The sequence below is a fragment of the Salvelinus namaycush genome, chromosome 22 (assembly GCF_016432855.1).
Source record: "Salvelinus namaycush isolate Seneca chromosome 22, SaNama_1.0, whole genome shotgun sequence".
Lineage (NCBI taxonomy): Eukaryota > Metazoa > Chordata > Actinopteri > Salmoniformes > Salmonidae > Salvelinus > Salvelinus namaycush.
The window spans coordinates 1,942,217-1,958,337 of record NC_052328.1 but is presented as its reverse complement, the minus strand read 5'-3'; the positions used below and the strand labels follow the sequence as shown (position 1 = coordinate 1,958,337).

General features: G+C 46.5%; 1 protein-coding gene across 1 annotated transcript in view; it reads right to left on the bottom strand.

Moving 5' to 3' along the window:
* Positions 1 to 16,121, bottom strand: part of LOC120066973 (testican-2-like) — a 139,476-nt gene that overhangs the window by 69,404 nt on the left and 53,951 nt on the right. The window contains exon 3 of the mRNA XM_039018310.1: positions 14,350 to 14,395. Within this exon, the coding sequence (XP_038874238.1) occupies positions 14,350 to 14,395 (46 nt within the window). The remainder of the gene's footprint in view (positions 1 to 14,349; positions 14,396 to 16,121) is intronic.

Here is a 16,121-nt window from a genome sequence, read left to right as displayed (position 1 = left end):
TACTATACTGGTGCTACTGTACTGTACTGGTGCTACTATACTATACTGGTGCTACTGTACTGTACTGGTGCTACTGTACTGTACTGGTGCTACTGTACAGGTGCTACTGTACTGGTGCTACTGTACTGGTGCTACTGTACTGTACTGGTGCTACTGTACTATACTGGTGCTACTGTACTGTACTGGTGCTACTGTACTGCACTGGTGCTACTATACTGGTGCTACTGTACTGGTGCTACTGTGCTGGTGCTACTGTACTGTACTGGTGCTACTGTACTGTACTGGTGCTACTATACTGGTGCTACTATACTGGTGCTACTGTACTGTACTGGTGCTACTGTACTGTAGCTACTGTACTATACTGGTGCTACTGTACTGGTGCTACTGTACTGGTGCTACTGTACTGTACTGGTGCTACTGTACTATACTGGTGCTACTGTACTAAACTGGTGCTACTGTACTGTACTGGTGCTACTGTACTATACTGGTGCTATCATACTGGTGCTACTGTACTGTACTATACTGGTGCTACTGTACTATACTGGTGCTACTGTACTGTACTGGTGCTACTGTACTATACTGGTGCTACTGTACTATACTGGTGCTATCATACTGGTGCTACTGTACTGTACTATACTGGTGCTACTGTACTGTACTGGTGCTACTGTACTGTACTGGTGCTACTGTACTGTACTATACTGGTGCTACTGTACTGTACTGGTGCTACTGTACTGTACTGGTGCTACTGTACTATACTGGTGCTACTGTATTATACTGGTGCTACTGTACTGTACTGGTGCTACTGTACTATACTGGTGCTACTGTACTGTACTGGTGCTACTGTACTATACTGGTGCTACTGTACTATACTGGCGCTACTGTACTATACTGGTGCTACTGTACTGTACTATACTGGTGCTATCATACTGGTGCTACTGTACTATACTGGTGCTATCATACTGGTGCTACTGTACTATACTGGTGCTACTGTACTGTACTGGTGCTACTGTACTGTACTGGTGCTATCATACTGGTGCTACTGTACTATACTGGTGCTACTGTACTATACTGGTGCTACTGTACTATACTGGTGCTATCATACTGGTGCTACTGTACTATACTGGTGCTACTGTACTGTACTGGTGCTACTGTACTATACTGGTGCTATCATACTGGTGCTACTGTACTGGTGTGTTTCTTTATACTGTATGGAGATGAGGGTGATAAACTGGAGGTGTGGGTGATGAACTGGAGGTGTGGATGATAAACTGGAGGTGTGGGTGATAAACTGTAGATGTGGGTGATAAACTGTAGGTGTGGGTGATAAACTGTAGGTGTGGGTGATAAACTGTAGGTGTGGGTGATAAACTGGAGATGTGGGTGATAAACTGGAGGTGTGGGTGATAAACTGGAGATGTGGGTGATAAACTGGAGATGTGGGTGATAAACTGGAGATGTGGGGTGATAAACTGGAGGTGTGGGTGATAAACTGGAGGTGTGGGTGATAAACTGGAGGTGTGGGTGATAAACTGGAGATGTGGGTGATAAACTGGAGGTGTGGGTGATAAACTGGAGGTGTGGGTGATAAACTGGAGATGTGGGTGATAAACTGGAGGTGTGGGTGATAAACTGGAGATGTGGGTGATAAACTGGAGGTGTGGGTGATAAACTGGAGGTGTGGGTGATAAACTGGAGATGTGGGTGATAAACTGGAGATGTGGGTGATAAACTGGAGATGTGGGTGATAAACTGGAGATGTGGGTGATAAACTGGAGATGTGGGTGATAAACTGGAGATGTGGGGTGATAAACTGGAGGTGTGGGTGATAAACTGGAGGTGTGGGTGATAAACTGGAGGTGTGGGTGATAAACTGGAGATGTGGGTGATAAACTGGAGGTGTGGGTGATAAACTGGAGGTGTGGGTGATAAACTGGAGATGTGGGTGATAAACTGGAGGTGTGGGTGATAAACTGGAGGTGTGGGTGATAAACTGGAGATGTGGGTGATAAACTGGAGGTGTGGGTGATAAACGGGAGGTGTGGGTGATAAACTGGAGATGTGGGTGATAAACTGGAGGTGTGGGTGATAAACTGGAGATGTGGGGTGATAAACTGGAGATGTGGGTGATAAACTGATGTGGACCATTTACCAAGATGTGCTTTAAGGAAAATGACATTCAGATTTGACACCGTAGCCAATTAGCAAACCCCACTGGGCACAGACGTCTATTCCACGTTGATTCAACCAACGTGTACCCAGTGGGAAAGCTCTGAGGATGAACGTGTTGTGTTTCTATAGAGAGGTCAGAGTAGGGGATCTGTTGTGTCGTGTACCCAGTAGGAAAGAGGATGAACGGGTTGTGTTTCTATAGAGAGGTCAGAGTAGGGGGTCTGTTGTGTCGTGTACCCAGTAGGAAAGAGGATGAACGTGTTGTGTTTCTATAGAGAGGTCAGAGTAGGGGGTCTGTTGTGTCGTGTACCCAGTAGGAAAGAGGATGAACGAGTTGTGTTTCTATAGAGAGGTCAGAGTAGGGGGTCTGTTGTATCACACTATATCTGCATCCCAAATGGCCCTGCATCCCTATTCCCTTTATAGTGCACTACTTTTGACCAGGGCCCATAGGGCTACACAGGGAATAGGGTGTCATTAGGGATACAGCCAACCACCACACCCACTCTGCCTCACTTAAAAGGCATTCACTTTGCCTCAGAGGAGTGAAGATGTGTTCAGGACAATCCCTGTCATCTGTTTCTATAACAGAGGGAATAGCTAATGCAAGCCCCCCACACACACCAAAAAGGCTTACAAAAGTCCCTGTAGCTACATGGGCGCTAACGTTCATTTGAATATCATTAATTCATCCCAGCTAGCCACCCCCCTGTGGGAGCTTCTACAGAGCTCCATTGATTCGGGGCTCGTCTTCATCACAAATTGAACAAGACAGTTGAAATGCAATGGCTGGTAATGTAGGTGTTGTACAGTGTTGTACCCTTGGATATTACAAAAGACCTTACAACCTCAGAGACCCCCCCCCCACCCCCCGTTAAAGTGCTGTGATTTAGACGTCGGTGCTGCTGCCTGCCTGAAGGCTGTCTGAGGGTCATTACGGTGTCTTGGAAGGGACAGAAAGCTGGTAGCACATTACGAGAGAGAAGCTACCATTTTCCACCTTGGAACGCTACACTGTAGCTTTGAACAAATGTTGAACGTATTGGCTCCTTGATCTGCCTTGAGAAAAAGACTGGTTTAACCTGTCATTTACTGACTAACTACACTGAACAGAAACAGAAACGCAGCATGTTAAGTGTTAATACTATGTTCCATGAGCTGAAATAAAAAGTACATTTCTCTCAAATGTTTACATCCCTGTTAGTGAGTATTTCTCCTTTGCCAAGATAATCCATCCACCTGACAGGTGTGGCATATCAAGAAGCTGATTAAACAGCTTGATCATTACACAGGTGCACCTTGTGCTGGGGACAATAAAAGGCCACTAAAATGTGCAGTTTTTTTCACACAATACACAAGGTGCAATCATTTAATGTTAATTTCTCTACCATAAGCCGCCTCCAACGTAGTTTTAGAGAATTTGCCAGTACGTCCAACCGGCCTCACAACCACAGACCACGTGTAACCACGCCTGCCCAGGACCTCCACATCCAGCTTCTTCACCTGCGGGATCATCTGAGACCAGCCACCCGGACAGCTGATGAAACTGACGAGTATTTATGTCTGTAATAAAGAGCTTTTGTGGAGAAAAACTCATGCTGATTGGCTGGGCCTGGCTCCCCACTGTGCCCTCCCAGGCCCACCCATAGCTGCGCCCCTGCCTAGTCATGTGAAATCCATAGACTGGGGCCTAATAAATGTATTTCAATTGACTGATTTCCTTATATGAACCATAACTCAAGTAAAATCGTTGAAATTGTTGCATGTTGCATTTATATTTGTGTTCAGTATAGATAGCCACTTCACGTTGCACAGACAGCATTAACAACTGTTGTGTAGAGGTTGATTTAGTGTGCATCCCAAATGACGCCTTGTTCACTACGTAGTGCACTACTTTAGACCAGAACCCTATGGGCCCCGGTCAACAGTTGTGCACTATATAGAACATAGTGTTCATTTGGGGATGCTTAAACATTCTAAAAGGTGCTTCCTGATTTAACATGGGGCCTCCAATTATGTTTTAACAATATGAAATAACCCTCTAATTTGACAGTAATTGTAGCCCCAGTTGAAAGTAATTCACTTAAATGATGAGTTCTCTTGTCTGAGGCTTTTAGGAAGAGTAAGACTGTAATCAGAAATTAATTTAGCTGCTTTTATTCTACAGTAATTTCCCTCTGGACCAATTATAGATCATTAACAGGCTGTTTCTTGTCCAATACGCGGGAGCCTAGCTGAAGCACGTCAACTGATGTGTATTACATCATCACCACGTCAACTGATGTGCATTACATCATCACCACGTCAACTGATGTGTATTACATCATCACCACGTCAACTGATGTGTATTACATCATCACCACGTCAACTGATGTGTATTACATCATCACCACGTCAGCTGATGTGCATTACATCATCACCACGTTAACTGATGTGTATTACATCATCACCACGTCAACTGATGTGCATTACATCATCACCACGTCAGCTGATGTGCATTACATCATCACCACGTTAACTGATGTGTATTACATCATCACCACGTCAACTGATGTGCATTACATTATCACCACGTCAACTGATGTGCATTACATCATCACCACGTCAGCTGATGTGCATTACATCATCACCACGTTAACTGATGTGTATTACATCATCACCACGTTAACTGATGTGCATTACATCATCACCACGTCAACTGATGTGCATTACATTATCACCACGTCAACTGATGTGTATTACATCATCACCACGTCAACTGATGTGCATTACATCATCACCACATCAACTGATGTGTATTACATTATCACCACGTCAACTGATGTGCATTACATCATCACCACGTCAACTGATGTGCATTACATCATCACCACGTCAGCTGATGTGCATTACATCATCACGTCAACTGATGTGCATTACATCATCACCACGTTAACTGATGTGCATTACATCATCACCACGTTAACTGATGTGTATTACATCATCACCACGTTAACTGATGTGTATTACATCATCACCACGTCAACTGATGTGCATTACATTATCACCACGTTAACTGATGTGCATTACATCATCACCACGTCAACTGATGTGCATTACATCATCACCACGTCAACTGATGTGTATTACATTATCACCACGTCAACTGATGTGCATTACATTATCACCACATCAACTGATGTGCATTACATCATCACCACGTCAGCTGATGTGCATTACATCATCACGTCAACTGATGTGCATTACATCATCACCACGTCAGCTGATGTGCATTACATCATCACGTCAACTGATGTGCATTACATCATCACCACGTTAACTGATGTGTATTACATCATCACCACGTTAACTGATGTGTATTACATTATCACCACGTCAGCTGATGTGCATTACATCATCACCACGTTAACTGATGTGCATTACATCATCACCACGTCAACTGATGTGCATTACATCATCACCACGTCAACTGATGTGCATTACATCATCACCACGTCAACTGATGTGCATTGTGCATCATCACCAAGTCAACTGATGTGCATTACATCATCACCACGTCAACTGATGTGCATTACATCATCACCACATCAACTGATGTGCATTACATCATCACCACGTTAAGATGTGCATTACATCATCACCACGTCAACTGATGTGTATTACATCATCACCACGTCAACTGATGTGCATTACATCATCACCACGTCAACTGATGTGCATGACATCATCACCAAGTCAACTGATGTGCATTACATCATCACCACGTCAACTGATGTGCATTACATCATCACCACGGCAAATAAATGTGAAATAAAATAAAATGGTTGATGGTAAAGCCAGCTTGTCATGGGGCCTAATTCTGTCTGATTCTGGGGGTTCATTGTCAGTACATAATGTTTTAGTCCTGAGGTAAATATCCCTGAAGTAGAGAACATCCCTACAAAGCAGCAGTGGTGTTGCTGTTTACAACATCTTCTAATGTGAGTCAGTGTAATGAATAAGCTCTGAGGAGCTCTTCCCTATATAGTGTACTACTATGGCACCCTATTCCCTATATAGTGTACTACTATGGCACCCTATTCCCTATATAGTGTAATACTATGGCACCCTATTCCCTATATAGTGTACTACTATGGCACCCTATTCCCTATATAGTGTAATACTATGGCACCCTATTCCCTATATAGTGTAATACTATGGCACCCTATTCCCTATATAGTGTACTACTATGAATAAATAGTGAATAGGATTTGAGACACAGACCAAGTCTACGGGACGTAAACAGTGTGCTGTGAGATGAGAGATGGCAGAGTACAGAGACACAGACCAAGTCTACGGGACGTAAACAGTGTGCTGCGAGATGAGAGATGGCAGAGTACAGCGACACAGACCAAGTCTACGGGACGTAAACAGTGTGCTGTGAGATGAGAGATGGCAGAGTACAGAGACACAGACCAAGTCTACGGGACGTAAACAGTGTGCTGTGAGATGAGAGATGGCAGAGTACAGAGACACAGACCAAGTCTACGGGACGTAAACAGTGTGCTGTGAGATGAGAGATGGCAGAGTACAGAGACACAGACCAAGTCTACGGGACGTAAACAGTGTGCTGTGAGATGAGAGATGGCAGAGTACAGAGACACAGACCAAGTCTACGGGACGTAAACAGTGTGCTGTGAGATGAGAGATGGCAGAGTACAGAGACACAGACCAAGTCTACGGGACGTAAACAGTGTGCTGTGAGATGAGAGATGGCAGAGTACAGAGACACAGACCAAGTCTACGGGACGTAAACAGTGTGCTGCGAGATGAGAGATGGCAGGGTACAGAGACACAGACCAAGTCTACGGGACGTAAACAGTGTGCTGTGAGATGAGAGATGGCAGAGTACAGAGACACAGACCAAGTCTACGGGACGTAAACAGTGTGCTGTGAGATGAGAGATGGCAGAGTACAGAGACACAGACCAAGTCTACGGGACGTAAACAGTGTGCTGTGAGATGAGAGATGGCAGAGTACAGAGACACAGACCAAGTCTACGGGACGTAAACAGTGTGCTGCGAGATGAGAGATGGCAGGGTACAGCGACACAGACCAAGTCTACGGGACGTAAACAGTGTGCTGTGAGATGAGAGATGGCAGGGTACAGAGACACAGACCAAGTCTACGGGACGTAAACAGTGTGCTGTGAGATGAGAGATGGCAGGGTACAGCGACACAGACCAAGTCTACGGGACGTAAACAGTGTGCTGCGAGATGAGAGATGGCAGAGTACAGCGACACAGACCAAGTCTACGGGACGTAAACAGTGTGCTGTGAGATGAGAGATGGCAGGGTACAGAGACACAGACCAAGTCTACGGGACGTAAACAGTGTGCTGTGAGATGAGAGATGGCAGAGTACAGAGACACAGACCAAGTCTACGGGACGTAAACAGTGTGCTGCGAGATGAGAGATGGCAGAGTACAGCGACACAGACCAAGTCTACGGGACGTAAACAGTGTGCTGTGAGATGAGAGATGGCAGGGTACAGAGACACAGACCAAGTCTACGGGACGTAAACAGTGTGCTGTGAGATGAGAGATGGCAGAGTACAGAGACACAGACCAAGTCTACGGGACGTAAACAGTGTGCTGCGAGATGAGAGATGGCAGAGTACAGAGACACAGACCAAGTCTACGGGACGTAAACAGTGTGCTGTGAGATGAGAGATGGCAGAGTACAGCGACACAGACCAAGTCTACGGGACGTAAACAGTGTGCTGCGAGATGAGAGATGGCAGGGTACAGCGACACAGACCAAGTCTACGGGACGTAAACAGTGTGCTGTGAGATGAGAGATGGCAGAGTACAGAGACACAGACCAAGTCTACGGGACGTAAACAGTGTGCTGTGAGATGAGAGATGGCAGAGTACAGAGACACAGACCAAGTCTACGGGACGTAAACAGTGTGCTGTGAGATGAGAGATGGCAGAGTACAGAGACACAGACCAAGTCTACGGGACGTAAACAGTGTGCTGTGAGATGAGAGATGGCAGAGTACAGAGACACAGACCAAGTCTACGGGACGTAAACAGTGTGCTGCGAGATGAGAGATGGCAGGGTACAGCGACACAGACCAAGTCTACGGGACGTAAACAGTGTGCTGCGAGATGAGAGATGGCAGAGTACAGAGACACAGACCAAGTCTACGGGACGTAAACAGTGTGCTGTGAGATGAGAGATGGCAGAGTACAGAGACACAGACCAAGTCTACGGGACGTAAACAGTGTGCTGTGAGATGAGAGATGGCAGGGTACAGCCGCAGCAGCTTTTAATACAGGTTAAAGCTGTCCTGTTTGGATTTAATTTGATTTCTCCTCTGAGCTGGATTTGGAAGTATTATAAACACAGAGGACTAATTTCAGGGTTTTAAGCTGCCGCCCGGCGCTCAGTGATCTCTCTGTCTCTCCTTCTGCTCTCTCTCTCTCTCTCCTTCTGCTCTCTCTCTCTCTCCTTCTGCTCTCTCTTATCTCCTACTCTCTCTCTCCCTCTCTCTCACTCAGTCTGTCTCTCAGTCTGTCTCTCTGTCTCTCTCTCTGTCACTCAGTCTGTCACTCTCTTTGTCACTCAGTCTGTCTCTCTCTCTTTCTAAAGCCTGGTTGGGAGGACGGGGGGATGGGTTCTGGAAGAGAGGCGTCTCATAAATACAGGAGAGAGCGTGATGCGAGCTGCAAATCAGCGTCCAGAAACGAGTCCCTCTACGTATCAACGAGCTGAGTTTCTATGGAAACATAAACCCGATTAGATGAGCTTTAAGGCGCTGGAACCTGCGAGGAGAAAGAACATTTCTAAACCTGTGTTCTGTCTGTCATTCAATAAGAAAATACAGTGACAGCGATAATGATAATAACCATTAAGAGAAAGCTAGGTGATAATGTCCTTGCATCGATCACGGTCAGTGAGGAATTGGAATGAGATGGCCCACACAGCCAGGGGATAGTATGGACCTCTCCATTCTGTGCTGTTGTCTGTTTTGATATAGCCAGGGTAGATAGCTACAGTACATGTCACGCCCTGACCATAGAGATATTTTTATTCTCTATGTTTGGTTGGTCAGGGTGTGACTCGGGTGGGAAACTCTATGTTCTTTGTTTCTATGTTTTGGCCGGGTGTGGTTCTCAATCAGGGACAGCTGTCTATCGTTGTCTCTGATTGGGAATCATACTTAGGCAGCCTTTTTTCCCGTTTGTTTTGTGGGTAGTTGTCGTTGTTAGTGGGATTATAGCCTAAGTAAGCTTCACGGTCGTTTCCTTGTTCTTTGTTTTTTTTGGCGACATTTATCAAATTAAGAAAATGTACGCTCACCATGCTGCACCTTGGTCCGGTCATTTCCACGACGACAGCGGTCGTGACAGTACAGCTTGGCTTACCCTGCACTTCCTCCTCACCTTACAGCTCAGGGAGCTCTTTTCAAAGGACAAGCTTTTTTGTAGAAATACAAATGTACATGCTTATTTTCTTTCTGTTCATTGTTCATTTCCTATAGCTAATAGGGATATCTATACAATAATATCTATAGCTTTCTGTTCATTGTTCATTTCCTATAGCTAATAGGGATATCTATACAATAATATCTATAGCTTTCTGTTCATTGTTCATTTCCTATAGCTAATAGCGATATCTATACAATAATATCTATAGCTTTCTGTTCATTGTTCATTTCCTATAGCTAATAGCGATATCTATACGATAATATCTATAGCTTTCTGTTCATTGTTGTCACACCCTGGCCTTTGTTATATTGATTTTCTTTATTAGTTTAGTTAGGTCAGGGTGTGACATGGGGGATGTTTGTGTGTTTTGTCTAGTTTAGGGTGTGTGTATTGTTTAGGGGGTTTTGTAGAGTGTATGGGGTTGTGTTCAGTGTAGAGGTTTAGGAAAGTCTATGGTTGCCTGGTTTGGTTCTCAATCAGAGACAGCTGTTTATTGTTGTCTCTGATTGGGAGCCATATTTAAGGCAGCCATAGGCTTTAGGTGTTTGTGGGTAATTGTCTATGTTCTAGGTTGCATGTGTGCACTTAGTCTTTTATAGCTTCACGTTCGTCTGTTTGTTGTTTTGTTTTCGTTCGTTTTGTCTTCCAAATAAAAGAAGATGTATTTTTCACACGCTGCGCCTTGGTCCACTCATTATCCTCAAGACGATCGTGACAGAATTACCCACCACAAAAGGACCAAGCAGCGTGTAAAGCAGCAGCAGGAGCTATATACACAGGATTCTTGGACTTGGGAGGAGATACTGGATGGTAAGGGACCTTGGGCACAACCGGGAGAATATCGCCTCCCTCGTGAAGAGCTGGAGGCAGCTAAAGCCGAGAGGAGGCGATATGAGGAGGCAGCACGGAAGCAAGGCTGGAAGCCCGTGAGTAAAACCCAAAAATTTCTTGGGGCTACAAGGGTTACAAGGGAGTGTGGCGAAGTCAGGTAGGAGACCTGCGCCAACTCCCTATGCTTACCATGGAGTGCGAGAGTACGGGCAGACACCGTGTTATGCGGTAGAGCGCATGGTGTCTCCTGTACGTGTGCATAGCCCGGTGCGGGTTATTCCACCTCCCCGCACTGGCCGGGCTAGATTGAGTATTGAGCCAGGTGCCATGAAGCCGGCTCAACGCGTCTGGTCTCCAGTGCGTCTCCTCGGGCCGGCATACATGGCACCAGCCTTACGCATGGTGTCCCCGGTTCGCCTACACAGCCCAGTGCGGGTTATTCCACATCCCCGCATTGGTCGGGCGACGGGGAGCATACAACCAGGTAAGGTTGGGCAGGCTCAGTGCTCAAGGGAGCCAGTACGCCTGCATGGTCCGGTATATCCGGCGCCACCTCCCCGCCCCAGCCCAGTACCACCAGTGCCAACACCACGCACCAGGCTTCCAGTGTGTCTCCAGAGCCCTGTTCCTCCTCCACGCACTCACCCTATGGTGCGTGTCTCCAGCCCGGTACCACCAGTTCCGGCACCACGCACCAAGCCTCCTGTGCGTCTCCAGAGTCCTGTGCGTCCTGTTGCTGCTCCCCGCACTAGCCTTGAGGTGCGTGTCCTCAGCCCGGTACCTCCAGTTCCGGTACCACGCACCAGGCCTACTGTGCGCCTCAGCCGCCCAGAGTCTGCCGTCTGCCCAGTGCCGCCTGCACTGTCCGTCTGCCCAGAGCCGCCTGCACTGTCCGTCTGCCCAGAGCCGTCAGAGCCGCCCGTCTGCCCAGAGCCGTCAGAGCCGCCCGTCTGCCCAGAGCCGCCCGTCTGCCCAGAGCCGTCAGAGCCGCCCGTCTGCCCAGAGCCGTCAGAGCCGCCCGTCTGCCCAGAGCCGTCAGAGCCGCCCGTCTGCCCAGAGCCGTCAGAGCCGCCCGTCTGCCCAGAGCCGTCAGAGCCGCCCGTCTGTCCCGAGCCGTCAGAGCCGCCCGTCTGTCCCGAGCCGTCAGAGCCGCCCGTCTGTCCCGAGCCGTCAGAGCCGCCCGTCTGTCCCGAGCCGTCAGAGCCGCCCGCCAGACAGGATCAGCCAGAGCCGCCCGCCAGACAGGATCAGCCAGAGCCGTCCGCCAGACAGGATCAGCCAGAGCCGTCCGCCAGACAGGATCAGCCAGAGCCGTCCGCCAGACAGGATCAGCCAGAGCCGTCCGCCAGACAGGATCCGCCAGAGCCGTCCGCCAGACAGGATCCGCCAGAGCCGTCAGTCAGCCAGGATCCGCCAGAGCCGTCAGTCAGCCAGGATCCGCCAGAGCCGTCTGCCAGTCATGAGCTGCCCCTCAGTCCGGAGCTGCCCCTCAGTCCGGAGCTGCCCCTCAGTCCGGAGCTGCCCCTCCGTCCAGTGGCGCCCTCTGGGATGGTATTCAGTCCGGGACTCGCCGTTCCAGAGGCGCCACCAAAGCGGGTAGTGACTATGGTGGAGGGGGGTCCACGTCCCGCACCCGAGCCGCCGCCATAGGAAGGCCCACCCGGACCCTCCCCTTCTGTGTCAGGTTTTGCGGCCGGAGTCCGCACCTTTGGGGGGGGGGGTACTGTCACACCCTGGCCTTTGTTATATTGATTTTCTTTATTAGTTTAGTTAGGTCAGGGTGTGACATGGGGGATGTTTGTGTGTTTTGTCTAGTTTAGGGTGTGTGTATTGTTTAGGGGGTTTTGTAGAGTGTATGGGGTTGTGTTCAGTGTAGAGGTTTAGGAAAGTCTATGGTTGCCTGGTTTGGTTCTCAATCAGAGACAGCTGTTTATTGTTGTCTCTGATTGGGAGCCATATTTAAGGCAGCCATAGGCTTTAGGTGATTGTGGGTAATTGTCTATGTTCTAGGTTGCATGTGTGCACTTAGTCTTTTATAGCTTCACGTTCGTCTGTTTGTTTTGTTTTCGTTCGTTTTGTCTTCCAAATAAAAGATGTATTTTTCACACGCTGCGCCTTGGTCCACTCATTATCCTCAAGACGATCGTGACAATTGTTCATTTCCTATAGCTAATAGGGATATCTATACAATAATATCTATAGCTTTCTGTTCATTTTCTATAGATAATAGGGATATCTATACAATAATATCTATAGCTTTCTGTTCATTGTTCATTTCCTATAGCTAATAGGGATATCTATACAATAATATCTATAGCTTTCTGTTCATTGTTCATTTCCTATAGCTAATAGGGATATCTATACAATAATATCTATAGCTTTCTGTTCATTCTTCATTTCCTATAGCTAATAGGGATATCTATACAATAATATCTATAGCTTTCTGTTCATTGTTCATTTCCTATAGCTAATAGGGATATCTATACAATAGTATCTATAGCTTTCTGTTCATTGTTCATTTCCTATAGCTAATAGGGATATCTATACAATAATATCTATTGCTTTCTGTTCATTGTTCATTTCCTATAGCTAATAGGGATATCTATACAATAATATCTATAGCTTTCTGTTCATTCTTCATTTCCTATAGCTAATAGGGATATCTATACAATAATATCTATAGCTTTCTGTTCATTGTTCATTTCCTATAGCTAATAGGGATATCTATACAATAATATCTATAGCTTTCTGTTCATTACCTATAGCTAATAGGGATATCTATACAATAATATCTATTGCTTTCTGTTCATTGCACAGTTGATGTCCTGTATTGAAGTGATCTGATTGGTGTTTGTCTGAGCCAGCAGCAGCAGAGCAGCAGAACCCATGGTGTTCAGTAGTGGTGGTCCTATGGGAATTCACTGAGCTGAGCCTCAGCTGAAGCAGAAACAATTACCCAACCAGCTCTCCATCCTCTCCATGCTAAGAAGAGCCAGTCCCTCATGTATCATCAACATTCTGCATCCCAAATGGGAACCTATTGCCTATGTAGTGGGAGCCAAATGGGACCCTATTCCCTATGTAGTGCACTACTTTTGACCAGGGCCCATAGGGCTCCCATAGGTAGTGTACTGTATAGAACAGGGGTCCCCAACTACAGTACATTCAGCCACGGGACGATTTTGTCTTGAGTGGATGGTCAGGGGGCCGAAACATAATTACAAATAATTTACCGCAAGTAGCACAAACAGATAGAGTATTTTTGACAAAAACAGAATAATTTCAAACCTTGATTACATTGGTATATGTCTCTCTATTTACGCATAGGAACACTTGGGAACAGATTTCCTAAATTAAAGTCACTTGGAGCTGATTTCCTCGTGTTTTTACAGTTTTTTATGTCCAACAATGAAAATCCAACAACAACAACCAAAAATAGATTTTATAAAAACGTTATTTTTTGCTCAGAAAACATGAGGGGAGGAAGAGGTCCAAATGATATAACCTGTTGGGGAACCCTGCTATAGAGAAGAGGATGCCGTTTGGGACGGACCCTCAGTCTCCACGTCTCCTCCCAGAATCCCAGCAACGCTCCACCAGATCAGGGCCATGTTCATTAGGGCACAGCGTAGCAAAATGTTTTTCAAATGTTTCTTATTGGAACAGTCTAGGTAGTCCCTCCCTTGTTTTATTTAGTCAGTTTTCTTCCGTTTGTTGCGTAACAAAATGGTGACTCCATGGTTCTTTTTCACACTCAATCCAGGAACCCATTTTAACAACATCTGTAGTGTACATTAATTGTCATTTTAAAAACGTTTTTTGTTGATAACATGAAGACAGAGAAGGTTATATGACATCATTTCCTTTAACTTACTTTCATCCGAGCCTGGGGTTTCCTCCACAGTCCTGATGTAATCATCCTAGAGAGACGTGAGAATGGGAGTTTGTGTCACTGCAGAGTTGCAGAGCGTAGTGTAAACAACAACAACAACATATCCAAGGACAAAACAGAAGATCACAGACGTCTCACTCTCTGTAAGTGGTGATTTTAGCTCCCTCCCTGTCACACAGGGAATATACACTCTCAGAATGAGTACCAAATGGCACCCTATTCTTCATTATTGTTTACTACTTCCCTATATAGTGCAATATAATAGTAGTGCACTATGTTGGGAATAGGATGCCATTTGGGAAACACAGAAACGATCTTTTAGACTGGTCTCTGGGGGTGTTAGACTGGTCTCTGGGGAGTGTTAGACTGGTCTCTGGGGAGTGTTAGACTGGTCTCTGGGGAGTGTTAGACTGGTCTCTGGGGAGTGTTAGACTGGTCTCTGGGGAGTGTTAGACTGGTCTCTGGGGGTGTTAGACTGGTCTCTGGGGGTGTTAGACTGGTCTCTGGGGAGTGTTAGACTGGTCTCTGGGGAGTGTTAGACTGGTCTCTGGGGAGTGTTAGACTGGTCTCTGGGGAGTGTTAGACTGGTCTCTGGGGAGTGTTAGACTGGTCTCTGGGGAGTGTTAGACTGGTCTCTGGGGAGTGTTTGACTGGTCTCTGGGGAGTGTTTGACTGGTCTCTGGGGGTGTTTGACTGGTCTCTGGGGGTGTTTGACTGGTCTCTGGGGGTGTTTGACTGGTCTCTGGGGGTGTTTGACTGGTCTCTGGGGGTGTTTGACTGGTCTCTGGGGGTGTTAGACTGGTCTCTGGGGGTGTTAGACTGGTCTCTGGGGGTGTTAGACTGGTCTCTGGGGGTGTTAGACTGGTCTCTGGGGGTGTTTGACTGGTCTCTGGGGGTGTTTGACTGGTCTCTGGGGGTGTTTGACTGGTCTCTGGGGGTGTTTGACTGGTCTCTGGGGGTGTTTGACTGGTCTCTGGGGGTGTTAGACTGGTCTCTGGGGGTGTTAGACTGGTCTCTGGGGGTGTTAGACTGGTCTCTGGGGGTGTTTGAGGGTTAGAATTATGATAAAAATACTAAATCTCCCATCGTATCCACTTCTACTGACCCATGTGTGTGTGTGTGTGTGTGTGTGTGTGTGTGTGTGTGTGTGTGTGTGTGTGTGTGTGTGTGTGTGTGTGTGGATGAGGACCCACAGGATTATGTTTGTTACGACTGGGTTAGCCTTATCCTACACTGGGATCCCAGCAGTATAACACAGAGCTCTCAAGTCAAGCTGAACAACTTAAGCCAAAGGCGTTTCATATATTCAGAGGAAGTGTTGAGACAAGATCCATTAAAGGGATACGTCTCAAATGGAACCCTGTTCCCTTTATAGTGCACTACGTTTTCACCAGGGCCAGTATATAGGGAACAGGGTGCCAATTGGGACACATACATAAATCTATATTTCTGGGCTGATGAAATGTAATAGTTTAATGTCAGGTGTTATAATGCGGTTAGGCAGTTTAATGTCAGGTGTTATGATGCGGTTAGGCAGTTTAATGTCAGGTGTTATAATGCGGTTAGGCAGTTTAATGTCAGGTGTTATAATGCGGTTTGGCAGTTTAATGTCAGGTGTTATAATGCGGTTTGGCAGTTTAATGTCAGGTGTTATAATGCGGTTTGACAGTTTAATGTCAGGTGTTATAATGCGGTTAGGCAGTTTAATGGCAGGTGTTATAATGCGGTTAGGCAGTTTAATGTCATGTGTTATG